This window comes from Carcharodon carcharias, chromosome 31, assembly GCF_017639515.1.
Source record: "Carcharodon carcharias isolate sCarCar2 chromosome 31, sCarCar2.pri, whole genome shotgun sequence".
NCBI lineage: Eukaryota > Metazoa > Chordata > Chondrichthyes > Lamniformes > Lamnidae > Carcharodon > Carcharodon carcharias.
The window spans coordinates 20297564-20315567 of record NC_054497.1 but is presented as its reverse complement, the minus strand read 5'-3'; the positions used below and the strand labels follow the sequence as shown (position 1 = coordinate 20315567).

Sequence of the window (18004 nt, the reverse complement as noted above, 5' to 3'; positions counted from 1 at the left end):
CATTTCCCCCAACTTAGTCTACTGCATTCGTTGCTCCCAATGTGGTCTCCTCTACATTGGAGAGACCAAACGTAAACTGGGCGACCGCTTTGCAGAACACCTGCGGTCTGTCCGCAAGAATGACCCAAACCTCCCTGTCGCTTGCCATTTCAACACTCCACCCTGCTCTCTTGCCCACATGTCTGTCCTTGGCTTGCTGCATTGTTCCAGTGAAGCCCAACGCAAACTGGAGGAACAACACCTCATCTTCCGACTAGGGACTTTACAGCCTTCCGGACTGAATATTGAATTCAACAACTTTAGGTCGTAAGCTCCCTCCCCCATCCCCACCCCCTTTCTGTTTCCCCCTTCCCTTTTTTTTCCAATAAATTATAAAGATTTTCCTTTTCCCACCTATTTCCATTATATAATTAAAAAAAACCCCTACTAGAGCTATACCTTGAGTGCCCTACCATCCATTCTTAATTAGCACATTCGTTTAGATAATATCACCAACTTTAATTTTAACACCTATGTGTTCTATTGTACTATTGTCGTTGACATCTTTTGATGATCTGCTTCTATCACTGCTTGTTTGTCCCTACAACCACACCACCCCCCCCCTACCTCTTTGTCTCTCTATCTCTCCGCCCCCAACACACACACCTTAAACCAGCTTATATTTCAACTCTTTCTTGGACTCGAACGCAAGTTCTGTCGAAGGGTCATGAGGACTCGAAACGTCAACTCTTTTCTTCTCCGCCGATGCTGCCAGACCTGCTGAGTTTTTCCATTGTAGATGATTGTCTGGCTACAGTAAAGGAAACGTTGATGATTATTAATGAAATGGAAGAGTTTAAAAGAGAATGGGGAGACTTGCGATAATCAGTAGTTCCAACTTGGCTAACAACTTCACTGTATAAAACTGAGAGATTCCACATTCCTGATCTCATCTGACATTCCAGTTGAAACTTGGGTTGGGATAATGGTCCAGCCACTGTTTCATCCAAACCTCAGTTTCTTTTGTGTCCCTCAGAGTGTCAGGCCAGGTATGCTGCCTAAAGGAACCATAAAAAAAAATGGTTTAAAATGCAAAAGTGTTTACTTTTCGGGTTCCATAGTCTGTGTCTGTGGAGTTAGCTTCACTTACAAAGAAAAACATTGGTCCTTTCACTACTTGTCTGTTTTAAATTTAGGTGGAGGCAGAAGTGCTCAAGTTGGTCCACAGACTGCTCTTTGGTTCATCACAGGACAGCACAGCTGTATCTTCAGAGCAAGCACTGATATCACAGTTTGTAAACCATAAGGACCTGGAAGCCCTCCTTCATGAATTGGAGAAGAAGATCCTTGCCAGTCTTTCACAGAATCACGGCCAAATAGCAGAGCAGAACTCAGCCACTGTCAGAGCCATGTTAGCTGGAGCAGGAATTACAGAGGTAAATCAGAAAACATTTCTAGGCAAGTGAACTACGTTTATGAATCTTGGGCAGAGCACTAACAGCAACATAGAACTCTTGTGCATTGGGGTGGTGAGATTTATACAGTAGGAACTGCCAGCTGTAATGTATCTATAAATGAGATAACTTCAACCAAGTGTATTTTAAGCTTTTTTTCTGGATTCTTTTAATTCTGTCTTGCTCTAGTGAGAAGTATTTGGGAATTCCCCACAATTCCTGTCCATTTTTTATCAGACTGATCACAGGTAGTGAGGCTGGAGGATCAAAAGAGGAAGTGTTGCCTGCTAACAACTTGTTCCCTGCCTGTGTATGTGTGAGGGCTGCATGTTACACCAGCTTCTCACTGTACCACAGTAATGCTGCATTTCCCTTTTGTGCTTACAGGAAGTTGAGAATATTGTGCAACGAGCCCTGAAGCTGTACAGTGCTGATCAGATAGGAATGGTGGATTATGCACTGGAGTCTGCTGGTAAATATCAGACATAATCTGTAGCCAAATTCTGGAAATTCAGAGCCTGCAAGTTAAACTGAGTTCTGAGTATAGTTGTTGCTGTAATGCACCAGCATGTAGGTGTTTTCTCTTTGACTACATTTTAGAATGGAACAAAGGGCTGATTTCCACCCCCCCGCCCACCAAATCAGGATGTGTGGCAGTGTATCTGAAAATGCAAAAGCACATCTTGTATTGAACGTACATGATGCAGTTCCCATGAGAGTTGCCCAAGTACACGCATTTAAATAATTTACCTCTCTTGAGCCATATACTAGCAGCAGATTTAAGGAACTACTGCTGTGCCTTGAACTGCCATTAAGCAGTATAACAGTGCAAGTTACTAGCTGCCGATATTGCAATTCACTGCCTTGCACGGGTTGCCGGAGCCCTGGAGAAGGATGAGATGACTTGCTCCCCTTACCCAGAGAATTCTGCAGATAATGTTGAGGGAGCCTCTATCTTCAAGTCAGAATACATCCTTTGATGTCTGTTGTATACCTGGAATAAAGTTACAGAGCAGGTGACTGTCATGTTGAATGTTAGAAGGTCATCAGCGCAGAATGTGATAAGTGTACACGGCTCAAAGTGTACTGCCAAGGAATAGCTGAACACATACTCTTGTCTCAACCAGCAATGTTTATGCTTGATTAACATTTAGGAATCTTTCTTGCACAATTGCAAAGCAGCCCATATTCATGGATAGCAAAATTTCCATCTTCCAAGGAAACATTCCAGGAATGTGGCTCACTGCCTAATGTTTCCACCAGTCCCATGCCTAGCGTAGGCTTAATGACTCATGTTTAGGAAGGCAGGGTGTCCATTGACGTGGCAATGTCAGAGCATTTCATCAATCTGAGTGCTTGCAGTGAAGAGCTACCTTCAACAGGATCATAAAAGTAAGCAAATGACTGAGGTTCTCCCACAAATCTCATTTTCACTGACGGGCGGAATCATCCCTTGATGCTTCAGATCATTGCACAGGAATTACTACAGTTCATTGGACAGCAAATTGCACTTCATTGTTGCTTTAATCTTTCACTTAGTCTGGTATTCTGTCAATCACAAACTTAGTATGCACCACAATATCATAACATATCTTGTATTGGCAAGTCTATCATGATGCTTGTTCCCCTTGTATCACTGTTTTTGTCACATTACAGTGCATAGTACCATTCACTCCAAAAAGATTCATTTTTAAACTTGGAAGAGGGAACATGCGGTTGAAACTAACAGCATGAATGGAGAAGCAAATGAGGATGGTGATTAAAACAGCAGGAGTTGGGCGGAGAGCTGGTTCAAGGCCACCCTCAACTGCAGAGATCTTGGATTGATGCTATTCAGGGCCTGCATACAGTGAAAAGTTGCTGTCTGAGCATCACCATTTGAGAGTACATAAAGTAGCCTGCAAGCTAATTCAGGTTGGATAGAGGAATCCAGCAACCATTACGTGTGCAGTGGTGTCCAACTATTTCACAGAACTACAGTCCATTGGCATCAGAATCCCCTTCAATAGTTCAGTTGTAGGTTCTCTAGGAACATAATGATGTTAGACCTGGGGCTGATCTGAGTCTGTCATGTCTGGATTTAGCAGGCTGGGGAAATGAACTGAAGAGCACTAACACCACCCAAGTATATCACAAGGACAGGAAAGGAGTAGGTACAGATGAGGGATGTTTTTCTCAGAAGCCCAAGCCACTGAACTGTCCCACTCAAATGTTTGAAAGCTGTCCCAGACAACTACTGTATCCAAACTTGATCCAGCAGATGGAGGCCCATCATATGATCCTACAGAAGATGAAGCTATACCATTGGGAATGCCTTCACCCGAATTGCACTGGGATCAGTTTACTTGCTGTTAAGAGGATTTTAAACTAAATTGTGGGAGTGAGGGAGGTGGAGAGAGATATCGTTCACATGAGGGGACATTTGGAAAGTTAAAGAGAATGGACAAAGTAATAGTGCAGGATAGCAAACAGATGATGACAACTAGTGTGTGCCAGGAAGAAACAGAACATACCAACATAAGAGTGTACAAGCAAATAAAAGGTCAGAGTAGTCAAAATGGTAAGAGGACAGAAATAAAGGCTCTTTATGTGAATGCACACAGCATTCTTGACAAGACTGATGAATTGACAGCACAAATAGAAATAAATGAGTACCTATTACAGAGATATGACTGCAAAGTGACCATGGCTGGGATCTGAATATTCAAGGATATTTGAAAGGAAGAGAAGGTAGGGTGGTTGTGTTGATAAAGGATGAGATCAGTAAAGTACTAAGAAATGATTTTGGTTCAGAGAATCAAAATGTAGAATCAGTTTGGGTGGAGATAAAAAAAAAGCCAAGGAAAGAAGTCACTGGTAGGAAAGGTTTATAAGCCCCCTGACAGTAGCTACACTGTATGACAGTGTATAAGTGAAGAAATAATGGGAGCTTGTAAGAAAGGTACTGCAATAATTGTGGGAGATTTTAATCTCCATATACATTGGACAAATCAGATTGACAAAGGTAGCCTGGAGGACGGGTTCATAGAGTTTATTTGGGACAGTTTCTCAGAACAAAACCTTCTGGAACCAGCCAGGGAAGAGTCTATTTTAGAACTGGTAATGAGACAGGATTAATTAATTACCTTAGAGTAAAGGATCCTCAAGGTAAAAGTGATTATAACATGATAGAATTTCACATTTGGTTTGAGGGTGAGAAATTTGGGTCCGAAACTAATGTCTTAAACTTAAATAAAGGCAATTACAAGGGTAATGAAGCCAAGAGTTGGTTAAAGTGGACTGGGAAAATAAGTTCAAAGGTAAGATGGTAGAGAAGCAGTGGCAGACACTTAAGGAGATATTTCATAATTCTATTGAGAAAGAGAGATGCACCACCCGTGGCTAACTAAGGAAGTTAAGGATGGTATCAAATTGGGGGAATAAAAGCGTACAATGCTGTGAAGATTAGTGGTAGCCCAGAAGATTGGGAACATTTTAGAAATCAGCAAAGGAGGACTAAAATAATAATAAAGGAGAAATTGGAGTATGAGAGAAAACTAGCAAGTAATATAAAAACACAGTAAAAAGAAAACCAGTAACTAAAATGAGAGTTGATCCCTTAAATGGTGAGACTGGGGAATTAACAATGGGGGAAGAAAGGGAAATGAACATATATTTTGTATCTGTCCTCACAGTAGAAAATAAAAGAGAATCCCAAGAATAGTGGGAAAAGGGGCAAGAAGGAGGGAGGAACTTAAAATATTCATAATTGCTAGAGAACTAATGGACTAAAGGCTGACAAGTCTCCTGGACTTAATGACCTACATCTTAAAGTCTTAAAGGAAGTGGCTGCAGAGATAGTGAATGCACTGGTTGTAATTTTCCCAAATTCCCTAAATTCTGGAAAGTTCCCAGCAGATTGAAAAACTACAAATGTAACACCACTATTCAAGAAAGGAGGGTGAGAGAAAGCAAGAAACTATAGACTAAACTATAGAACATTTGTCATTAGAAAATTCAAGATTCCATTATTAAGAAAGTAGTCGCAGCAAATTGAGAAAATCATAATACAATCAAGCAGAGTCAACATGATTTTGTGAAAGGGAAATCATATTTAACAAATTTATTAGAGCACTTTGAGGATGCAATAAGCAGGGTGCATAAAAGGAACTAATAGATGTAATGTATTTGGATTTCCAAAAGGCATTCGATAAGGTGCTACCGCGCAAGATTAAAGCTCATGGTGTTGGGGGTGATATGTTAGCATAGATAGAGAATTGGCTACCTAATAGGAAATAGAGTCTGGATAAATGGGTCATTTTCAGGATGGCAAACTGTAACTAGTGGAGTGCTGTAGGGATCAGGGTGAGCCATCAAGCATGATCTACATTAATGACTTGGATGAAGGGACAAACTGTATTGTAGCCAAATTTATTGATGATAAAAAGAAAAACAAGTAAGGAAGATGCAAGGAGTCTGCAAAGAGCTATAGATAATTAAAGTAAGTGGGCAAAAATTTAGCAGATGGAGTATAATGTGGGGAAATGTGAGCTTATCCTATTTTGCAGGAAGAATAGAAAAGCAGAATATTATTTAAAGAATGCTGCAGTACAGAGGAATGTGGGTGTCTTTGTACATGAATGACAAAATGTTAGAATGCAGGTATAGCATGTAATTAGGGAGGCAAATGGAATGTTGGCCTTTTTTGCAAGGGGGATGGAATATAAAATTAGGTAAGTCTTGCTACAGCCATATAGAGCATTGATGAGACCACACCTAGAGTACTGTGTAAAGTTTTGGTCCCCTTACTTAAGAAAGGATATACTTGCATTGGAAGCAGTTCAGAGAAGGTTCACTAGGCTGATCCCTGGGATGAATGAATTGTCTTATAAGGAAAGGTTGAGCAGGTTGGGCCTATACTCATTGGTGTTTAGAAGAATGAGAGGTGATCTTATTGAAATATATATGAGAGGGCTTGTCAGGGTAGATGCTGGGAAGATGTTCCCTCTCGTGGGGAAATCTAGAACTAGAGGGCACATTTTAAAAATAAGGGATCTTCCATCTAAGATGGAAATGAGGAATTTCTTCTCTCAAGGGATCATTAATCTCTGGAATTCTCTTAGAGAGCAGTAGAAGCTGGGTGACTGAATATATTCAAGGCTGAGTTAGACAGGTTTTTGATCTATTAGAGAGTCAAGGGTTATGGGGGACCGGCAGGAAAGTGGAGTTAAGGCCATGATTTTATTGAATGGTGGAGAGGCTCGAGGGGCCAAATGGCCTACTCCTGCTCCTACAATCTTAATAATGTTGTACTTGGGGGCCAGTTCTCTGGGACCATGGATGTAACCATATTTAGCAAGGGAAATTATAGGCAGAATTTTACGAGTCGGCGAGCGGGGACATGTAAAATGACACACAGTGACGTCGGGGGGATCTCCCGTCATCACCACGCCCGATTTAAATTTTCAGGAAGGCGGAAGCACAGCAAAATCAGCTGTCTCGTGAGGGGACATGTAACAGACATTTTATTTTTCTATTTTTATCTTTTTTACATGTTGAGCCGATCTCCCTGAGGCTTCACTTAGCCTCAGGGAGACAAGTGCGCTCTTTTTGTGTGCTTGCGCGAAAGAGTGCACTCTCGATTTTGGGATTCCCCCCCCCCCCGCCACTCGCCTGCACAGGGAATGCATAATGCTTCCCTGCAGACGTCACGCTGGGCGGGCCTAAATTGCCTAACTTCCCCCACAATGGGGGGAAAATTCAGCCCTATATGATGTCACCACAGGATCTTGTCCCACCTCCACTGAGAGCATCAAAGCTTCATTATATTGGAGCTCATTTCAGACTATGACTATTGAGTTAATGTATTGTGCAATAAATAAACAAGTTTTATTTTTATTCATTTATGGGATGTGGGTGTCACTGGCTAGGCCAGCATTTCTTGCCCCATCCCTAACTGCCTTTGAGAAGGTGGTGGTGAGCTGCTTTCTTGAACCGCTGCAATTCCTGTGGTGTAGGTACACCCACAGTGCTGTTAGGGAGGGAGTTCCAGGATTTTGACAATGAAGGACCACAAGATATTTCCAAGTCAGGATGGTGATTGGTTTGGAAGGTAACTTCCAGGTGATGGCATTCCCATGTGTCTGCTGCCCTTGCCCTTCTAGATGGCAGCAGTCATGGGTTTGGAAGGTGCTGTCCAATGAGGTTTGGCGAGTTCCTGCAGTGCACCTTGTAAATTGTACACACTGCTGTCACTGTGCATTGGTGGTGGAGGGAGTAATAAATAACTGATTCCAAAGAATGGTAATTTAGTTTAAAATTTACAAATATTTAGCATTCCCATTCAAGGAGCATGATAGTGCAACTTCTACTGACACTAGTGTGTTTACAATGGGCTGCCTACTCAATTTCTTCCAGGTTTTTGCCGATCTGCCAAAGTTATGGCGTGTGATTGGGAGAATTCCTGTCAAATTATTGCCACTTAAGTATTATAATTGGATTTAAAGTGACAACCACCAAGCCAAAATTAGACAAAAATACCAGGTAATCTCTTTTAGATGAGATATTCAAACAGGCCATTCTCTATCTGCTCAAGTGGATGTAGATCATGTGGCAGTTCTAAAAGGGTAGGAAGTTCTTCTAATTTCTTGGCCAACATTGCTTCCTCAACCAATGCCATCTGAAACAGTGGTTATTCATTAAGGACAAACACATTTACACCATCTTTTAACACTTTATCAGGGTTCTGTGATTATGTAATTAATCATTCTGGAACTTTGCTGTGTACAAATTAGCTTTCATGTTTACTATTTGATGTATACCAAACAACAGTGACTGCATTATAAAAAGTGACTAGTGCCAAGGACATGATAAGTCAGTGTATGTAAATTATTTTGTTGCATCCAGCTGTAATAGAATAGTTCCTATATCAGAGTTTTGCTCTGTAATTGTTTCTTGAGGAATTATTGGTCAACTTTGTACCCTTGCATTTTTGTACTTTGTATTTTTGTTTCTTTTGTTAGGTGCCAGTGTAATTAGCACCCGCTGCTCAGAGACATTTGAGACCAAGACTGCTCTACTTAGCCTGTTTGGAGTTCCACTGTGGTATCATTCTCAGTCTCCGAGAGCTGTCATTCAGGTAATTGTTCTTCAAGCTGCTGCCCGTTTTTCTGTCTTGAAAGCATTGACTCCTGCTAGAGTAAATATCCCTGGACACATGCACATTCCAGTGATGCCTCGGATAATGACAAGGAGCAGAAATCCTGGCTGATTTTTTTTTTCTCCCTTCTATGCCCAGCTATATAGGTTTAGTCCCCAAATGCTGACAGAGCCAAGATTTGCAGCTCAGCACTGATTAAAGTCAGTGCTCATTTATAGTCTGAAGTGAGCCATTGCCTGCATAGCAATGACTATCATTCAAAAGAGTATTGTATCGTGCGATATGTCGCTGTATCAATCTTTTTTTCACACTGCCTCGTCATGCAGGCCAGGTCAGGTACAGTATCACCTTAGGTGCAAAATAAAGCTTCTCTATAATCACGTTGTCAACAACATGACTTTACTCCAGTAGCATACATGAGGTTATCTTTGTCTCTTCCCCACACCATTACGGCAGATGGTGGAGTAGTGGCAAATTGAAAACCAGTCTCAATAATGGTGACCATGAAACTATCGTTGATTGTCATATATCCCATTTGATTCACTAATTTCTTTTAGGAAAGGAAATCTGCCATCCTTACCTGGTCTGGCCTACCTGTGACTCCAGATCCACAGCAATGTGGTTGACTCTGAATTGCCCTCTGAAATGGCCTAGCAAGCCACTCAGTTCAAGGGCAGTTAGGGATGGGCAACAAATGCTGGCCTTGCCAGTGACACCCACATCCCATGAAAGAATTTAAAAAAATCACCCTGAGTGAGGCTCCCAGTATTTGGCAAATATTGTGTTTGAGTTAAGACTTCCCAAACACATTTCACCTGCGAACCTTACAGCAAACAAAGGGACAGGTTTGGTTTGAACCTAGGTGTCAGAGAAGACAGGATAGTGCACTAATGCACTGTAAATATTTCAATTTCTCTGTCCTCCAGAAGCTGGTTGTCTTCATCAAGGAATTTAAGTGCAAGTAGATTGTATATAGACATGTATGACTGCCTGAGAAACAGGTGAGCTGCCTGTGTTGACACTCCTTTTAAGCTTTGTTTTCACAACTTGGCTGAGATATATATTATGTGTCACAAAATGAAATGCAGGCGTTTCATTAAGTTACTATTGCGAGCAAGGTCACCTTTCAAATAATGAAACATTATCTACCGATAGAGTTCCCTGAGCTGATCCCACCTGGACTGTATTCCTGACTGCAGTCACTAGCTGATTCTTTGCAATAAGCATACTCCTTTGAGCCTGGATTCAGGTACAATGAAGGGATATATGACTGTGACAGAAGTAAACTATTCCTTCTCAACACCTCTGCAGCCTTTGACTACCTATATCCACCTCCATTACATTGCCCAACTCCACCTCTGCCTCAACCCACCTGCTCTGAAACACTCAATCATGCCTTTGTTACCTCCAGTCTTGACTATTCCATTGCACTCCCGGCCAGTCTCTCATGTTCTACCCTATGAAAAGTTGAGGTTACCAAAGCTTTGCTGCCTGTAACCAAACTTGCACCAAGACCTTTCACTTGTCACCTCTGTGCTTGCTAATCTACATTGGCCTCTGGTTAAGAAATGTCTCAATTTTAAAATTCTCATCCTTATTTTCCAATCCCCCTATAGCTTTGCTACTCCAATTCTATAATATTCTGCAGCTGCACAGCCCTCTGAAGTATCTGCACTCTAATTCTGGACCCTTGCACATCCCTGATTTTAATCTTTTCACTATTGGCAGCATGCCTTCAACTGCCTATACCCTAAGCTCTGGAATTTCCTCTCTAAATCCATCTACCTCCTTTAAGGCACTCCTTAAAATCTACCTTTTTAGATCAAACTTTTAATCATTTCCCCTAATACCTTCTTATGTAGCTTGGTGACAAATTTTGCTTTTTAGCGTTCCTGTGAAGCACTTTGGGACATTTTATGTTGCAGGTACTATATTGGCACAAGTAACTGTTTGTCAAAGAGACATGAGCAAATCCATTGATTTCCCCTAAAGCCAGAGTAGGGGCAAAGTGTCTTACAGAGAGAAAAGTAAAACTAACCTTCAATGAAAAATTGCTGCAAGTGGCAATGCTTTAATAATTATCTTTGTCTTATTCTCTCCTACAGCCTGATGTTCATCCAGGGAACTGCTGGGCATTTAAAGGCTCCCAAGGATTTGTCGTCATCCAGCTTGCTGCCCAGATCAGACCCACCTCCTTTACTCTAGAGCACATTCCAAAGTCAGTTGCTCTCCATGGATCAATCAGCAGTGCACCACGAGACTTCTTTGTTTATGTAAGTGAAACCAGAGTAGAATTTAAGCCATTATTCATGATTGACTGCATCCAGAAAAATGCAGTTTGACTGGTGCGAACAGAGCAACTGGGCAATGGATTCTTAGATGTTAGTTTAAATATTCAGGTGATGCATTTAAAGCCATACAAGATCACATTTTTCATTGTTAATAACTTCAGCATATTATACTATGGGTTATTAATCACTAAACTCTAGTCTAATTCCCAAAGTAGATAATACTTTTGCTGTGCAGACTAGTATCTTGAACATATGTTCTGAAAGGAGAGCATTCCACACCTTGGCATATCACTAGCTGGCATTTGGTTTATGTTAATGTTACTCATTCCCAGCCCTGCTAGGGAGTAAAGATGGAGGGGAGAAAGAGGATGGGAATCATACAGAGTTGCAAGGAGGTAAAAAGAAGGGAGACACAATTGGGGTGTAAAAGGCAATATGGCATGACGAGAGAAGAATAGATGGTGAAGTGAAGGTGGTTTTAGCAGGTAGTTGAAAGAGTAGAGGAATGGAGTTCATCGTTAGAGGAGAGGATTGGGAGAATGAGATACAAGTGGGGTGAAGAGATAGAGGTATTCAGGTAAAGGAGATAAGGGAAGCTGTTGGGAGGGATGATAGTAAGAACAGTTGAAATAGGAGGAAGACAAGTGGACAATAGAGAACATAAAACACTGGTAAGATGATAAAGGGTTGGAAAGACATAAGAAGTGAAGTAAAGGGAATATGAGGGGGTAGGCAAATAATGGATGCAGCAGAACCAAAGAGACATCATTGCGGATAAGTGTCAGTATCAAATGTGGTTGACTCTTAACTACCCTCTGAAATGGCCTCGTAAGTCACTCAGTTGAAGCAATCCACTAAAAAGTCTTTAAAGGAATGGAACTGGACAGATTGCCCAGCATTGACCAAGGAACCGAAAACGACAACTGGAAATTCAGCTCTGTCAACCTTGCAAAGTACTCCTTACTAACATCTGGAGGCTAGTGCCAAAATTGGGAGAGCCATTTCACAGACTAATCAAGCAACAGCCTGACATAGTCATACTCATGGATCATATCTTACAGACAATGTCCTAGACACTGTCACCACCGTCCCTGGATATGTCCTGTCCCAATGGAAGGACAAACCCAACAGAGGCAGCAACATAATGGTATATAGTCTCAAAAGAGCTGCCCTCATGGCATCAGGTCAAATATGGGCAAGGAAACCTCCTACTGATTATCATGTACCACCCTCCCTCAGCTGATGAAGCAGTACTCCTCCATGTTGAATACCACTTGGAGGAAGTACTGAGGGTGACGAGGGCTCAGAATGTACTCTGGGTGGGGACTTCAATATCTGTCACCAAGAGTGGCTCAGTAGCGCCCCTGTTGATGGAGCTGGCTGAATCCTAAAGGACATAGCTGCTAGACTGGGTATGTGGCAAATGGTGAGGGAACCAACAAGAGGGAAAAACATACTTGACCTCATCCTCACCAACCTGCCTGGCACATATGCATCTGTCCATGACCACCGCACGATCGTTGTGGAGACAAAGCCCTGTCTTTACATTGAGGATAGCACTAACATCATGCTAAATGGAATAGATTTTGAACAGATCTAACAACTCAGGACTGGGCATTCATGAGGCGCTGTGGGGCAGCAGCAGCAGAATTGTACTCAACCACAAGCTGTAGCCTAATGGCCCAGCATATCCCCCATTTTACCATTACCACCAAGCCAGGGGATCAACGCTGGTTCAAAGAAGAGTGCAGGAGGGCATACCAGGAGCAGCACCAGGCATAACTAAAAATGAGGTGTCAACCTGGTGAAGCTACAGCACAGGACTACTTGCATGCCAAACAGCATATGCAGCAAGTGATAGACAGAGCTAAGCGATTCCACAACCAACGGATCTGATCTAAGTTTTGCAGTCCTGCCACATCCAGTTGTGAATGGTGGTGGACAATTAAACAACTCACTGGAGAGGCTCCAGAAATATCCTCATCCTCAATGATGGGGCATCCCAGCACATCAGTGCAAAAGATAAGGCTGAAGCATTTGCAACCATCTTCAGCCAGAAGTGCTGAGTGGATGATCCGTCTCGGCCTCTTCTGGAGGACCCCAGCAAGACAGATATCAGTCTTCAGCCAATTTGATTCACTCCACATGATATGTAGACACTTGTGCTCCAGAACTTGCCGCACCCCTAGTCAAGGTGTTCCAGTACAGCTACAACATTCGGAAAGTGGAAGATTGACTAGGTATGTCCTGTGCACAAAAAGCAGGACAAATCCAACCTGGTTAATTACCACCCCATCAGTGTCCTCTCGATCAAAGTAATGGAAGGGGTCATCAACAATGCTTTCAAGTGGCACTTGCTTAGCAATAATCTGCTCATAGAAGCTCAGTTTGAGTTCTGCCAGGGCTACTCAGCTCCTGACCTCATTACAGCCTTGGTTCAAACAAGGACCAAAGAGGCGAGGTGAGGTGACTGCTCTTGACGTCAAGGCAGCATTTGACCAAGGGTGGCATCAAGGAGCTCTAGCAAAACTGGAGTCAATGGGAATCAGGAGGAAAACTCTCTGCTGGTTGGAGTCATACCTAGCACAAAGGAAGATGGTTGTGGTTGTTGGAGGTCAATCATCATAGTTCCAGGACATCACTGCAGGAGTTCCTCATAGTGGTGTCCTAGGTCCAACCATCTTAGCTGCTTCATCAATGACCTTCAATCTATCATAAGGTCAGAAGTGGAGATGCTTGCTGATGATTGCACAATGTTCAGAACATTCTTGACGACTCAGATACTGAGGGGTGCAAATGCAGCAAGACCTGGACAATATCCAGTCTTGAGCTGACAATTTGTGCCACACAAGTGCTAGGCAATGACCATCTCCAACAAGAGACAAATTTAACCATCATCCCCTGACATTCAATGGCATCACTGAATCCCCCACTATCAACATCCTGGGCATTACCATTGACCAGAAACTGAATCGGACTAACCATATAAATACTGTGGTTACAAGAGCAGGTCAGAGGCTAGGAATCCTACGGTGGGTAACTCACCTCCTTACTCCCCAAAGCCTGTCCACCAATGTGCAAGGCACGAGTTAGCAGTTTGATGGAATACACTCCACTTGCCTGAATGAGTGCAGTTCCAACAACACTCAAGAAGCTCGACACCACCTAGGACAATGCAGCCCACTTGATTGGCACCTCATCCACAAACATTCACTTCCTCCACTACCGATGCATGGTGGCAGCAGTGTGCACCATCTAGAAAATGCACTGGCGGAACTCACCAAGCCTCCTTAGGCAGCATCTTCCAAACCCAGGACCACTACCATCTAGAAGGACAAGGGCAGCAGACACATGGGAACACCACAACCTGGAAGTACCCCTCCAAGCCGCTCATCATCCCGACTTGGAAATATATCATCATTCCTTCACAGTTGCTGGGTTAAAATCCTGGAACTCCCTCCCTTCAGCACTGTAGGTGTACCTACATCACATGGACTGCAGCGGTTCAAGAAGGCAGCTGCCAACCACCTTCTCGAGGGCAATTAGGGATGGGCAATAAATGCTGGCTTAGCCAGCAACGCCCACATCCCATGAATGAATAAAAACAATCAAGGAGATTGGTTAATTCTATCCCAAGCCAGTTGGTGAAGTGTGAAACTGACACATACTTTTCTTGTAAATGGCTTTATTTATAGAATGCAGTGTTACATATGTCCACTTCCTACCTACTACTCCTGTGTCCCAGCAGTTTCTCTTTATAACTCTTTCGAGTACAAACCCGTTTCCATCTGTTTCAGATGAAGTTACATTGTTTCATAGTTTGCCATTGTGAGATTTGAACTCTTGATCTTGGGGTTACAAACCCAGTACCATAACCACTTGGCTATTTAGGCCAAGCCAGTTTCTCTTTACACATGCTGTAGGTACCTAACTGAACAATGCCCTTCACCTGTGTATCTTAAAAAAAATATAATTAACGTACCTTTACTAACCCACCCCTGTTCTCCACTTCACCCTCCTGTTTACCATGAGCTTTTTCACAGAGGGAGCTGGTTAGCTCTATTAGCTGGATGGTTAGCATGTGGTTCAGAATAATGCCAACAGTATGGGTTTGATTCCTGCTGATGTTGAGATAGACTTGCGAATTACCTCCTCGCCCTACCCTGAGAGTGAAAGGCAATGGCAAACCACCACTTTCAAAAACTGCTAATAAAAATGGCTCAGGATGAAAACAGTGTTAATAAAACAAACGGTATCCTGGGCTTCATTAATAGGGGCACAGAGTACAAGAGCAAAGAGGTTATGTTGAACTTGTATAAGGCACTTGTTTGGCCTCAGTTGGAGTATTCTGTCCGCTTCTGGGTACCGCACTTCAGGTAGGATATGAATGTACTGCAGAGAGTGTGAAAAATATGCATGAGGATGGCTCTAGGAATAAGGAACTTCAGTTATGAAGACAGATTAGAGAAAATGGGTTTGTTTTCCTTGGAGCAAAGAAGGCCACAAGGTGACTTGATAAAGGTATTTAAAATCGTGAGGGGTCTGGAAAGAATAGATAGGGAGAAACTGTTCCCACTCATGAAAGGATTGAGAATGAGAGGGCACAGATTTTAAAGTAATTGGAAAATTAAGCAAAAGTGACACGAGGAAGAACCTTTCACGCAGCGAGTGTTTAAGTTCTGAAATGCACTGCCTGAGAGTGTGGTGAAGGCATGTTCAATTGAAGCACTCAAAAGACAATTAAACTGTTATCTGAAAAGGAAGAATGCACAGGGTTACAGGGAGGTGGGAGAATGGCACTAAATGAATTGCTCCTTCGGAGAGCTAGTGCAGACATGAGCCGAATGGCCTCCTTCTACGCTGTAACAATTCTGTGATTCTGTGAAATAGATTAGCAGATAATGAGCCAAGGATCTGCCTTTGGGCAGAGCATTCATGGAATGGAAATGAAACTTTAGAGAACAATTACCACTAAAGGAAAAATTTTGCTGGAAAAAGAGACATGTCGTAATTGTTGTTTTCCTCCTATATTGATATTCTTGTGAAGTGTCCTGATGAGTGCAAGATGAACAGCTTTGACATGTCTCTTTTTTTCAGCAATAGTCAAGTTCTGTACTACCAAACAACTAAAAGAAAAATAACGGGGTCAACATCAAAAAATACCATATAATGTTGCAGCTGATGTAAGCTTAATTTGCTTGCTTTTATTTCCAGCTATTTTCTAGCTCCCAGAAAAGTAATACTTTTCCTCAGGAAATACAGGTAGTAATGTGTTACCTTTTATAGATTTTTTTTTCTGTTTTTTAAGTGAATAAGCTATAGGTTTTGTCCAGGGCTTAAAATACAGCCCACAAATAAATCATGAATCCAATGCATGTGCAGGACACAGTATGTTCCAATAAGTTTGTATGCACATGTATTTGGTTTCTGCCCAAACATAAAATGAAGTTCCTCCTGGTGCCACTTTTAGGGATAAAGTGTATCAAATGGAATGCTTAATCTTGAAATTATTAGTGAGAGGAATTTCAACCCCAAAGTAGTTGAACAATTGCACCATGTAGTCTATATCTGGATATGGGTGCAGGATTTTCATTATGTGGGAAATTGCTTGTATAGAATGGTAGAGGATAGTTAACTTCTGTGCTCATTTCTGCTTCTCCACAGGGCCTAGATGAAGAGATTCGGGAAGAAGGGCTCCTATTAGGACAGTACACATATGACCAGGATGGAGACTCAATACAGACGTTTCAGGTCCAGGTAATAGAAACCTAGATGTTTCCAGCCAATCAGCCCATTGTATTAGTGCCAGCTCTTTGCCAGAACCCTGCTCTCTCTCCATAGGCCTGTACGTTCCTCTGCTTCAAATATCTACCCATCTTTCTCCTAAAATTTGGCTTCTCAATGTAATAACTGATATTTTAAAACTGAAATTTAGCATGTTAAAATGTCTCACTATTGGCATTTGGATGTTTGCATCACGTTGATGATTGACGTGATTCCAAGTTTTGTGTTGAGGTGTTCGCTTCACAGTGGCTTTGATGCGATTTGGATTTTTGCTCCTGTAAAACACTTTGAAGAGGTCGAAACTGTGAGAATGATTCATTTTGGTGTTCAAGAACAGAATAGCAGAGAACATTGGGTAGGGCGATTTTTACAGTTAAACCATGTAAAATTTGCTCTGAAAACAGCAGTTGTCGCTTTAAAAGAGTTCTTTAGAAGAGCTAGTAGGCTCAACATTTTGGGCAACATACTCTACCGGTCAAAAATAAAAATACCTGGAAAAACTTAGCAGGTCTGGCAGCATCTGCGAAGAGGAACACTACCAGTCACCTGGAGGAATAATTGGAAAAGGTGAAAGAGGTAGTTACGTTTGCGAATATGTGTGGGATCAATCTTCTGATTGGTCAAGCTATTGTGTTTGTAATAGGTCAGTTCATGTTAACATCCTTTCTGCTGTTTGGTCAACTGTAGAGAATGGATGGTAATGTGCTTCTTGAGTTAGAATTAGAATTAGGGAAAGTTTCTCATTATTATGAAGAAAGTCCCTAAACCTAGCTGTGAAATTTGTCATTAGTGATGAAAATGAATTCAAAAATTTTTATTCTCTCATACACTTGGACCTGTCAGGTTCCATCCACACTCCCCACACCAGCCCCAAACCTCCAACCCTGCTTCAACTAGCTGCCTGCTAGCACTCAGTATGAATGCTGGGCAACTTGTCGACTGCAAGTCTGTCTAAGAAAAGTTTAGGCCTCATGCTGAGTCCATCAGGGAAAAGCCATGGATGCACAGCCAACTGTAAAGTTGGATGAAGGTTCCAAATCGCCCTCATTCAATGCTACATGGAACAACAGCATTGCTTTTGACAGCTCCCAATATTTTCATCTGTGGCTCAATGTCCCCTGTTGCTTACTCTATGCCTCTCGAGCACCTTGGGACATTTTTTCTATGTTGAAGTCACTTTCTGAATGCAAGTTGTTATAGAACAGCATGTCCTCTGATTGATTCCATTAGCAGAATCACAGGAGATATGATAGTTTGATGTAAATTGTAAATTCTGTCTCTAGGCCACCCACTTCTTTGCCCACCAGTTGGCAGCTAACTGATCTAAAAGTGGTACCTTTATGCTGAATGCCCTTTGC

General features: G+C 42.1%; 1 protein-coding gene across 3 annotated transcripts in view; it reads left to right on the top strand.

Annotated features, from left to right (window-relative positions):
• LOC121271677 (SUN domain-containing protein 2-like) overlaps positions 1-18004 on the top strand; it is a 77923-nt gene that overhangs the window by 53553 nt on the left and 6366 nt on the right. For all 3 annotated transcript variants that reach the window (XM_041177813.1, XM_041177812.1, XM_041177811.1), the window contains 5 exons: positions 1176-1415; positions 1821-1905; positions 8435-8550; positions 10677-10844; positions 16527-16619. In XM_041177813.1, the coding sequence (XP_041033747.1) occupies positions 1176-1415; positions 1821-1905; positions 8435-8550; positions 10677-10844; positions 16527-16619 (702 nt within the window). The remainder of the gene's footprint in view (positions 1-1175; positions 1416-1820; positions 1906-8434; positions 8551-10676; positions 10845-16526; positions 16620-18004) is intronic.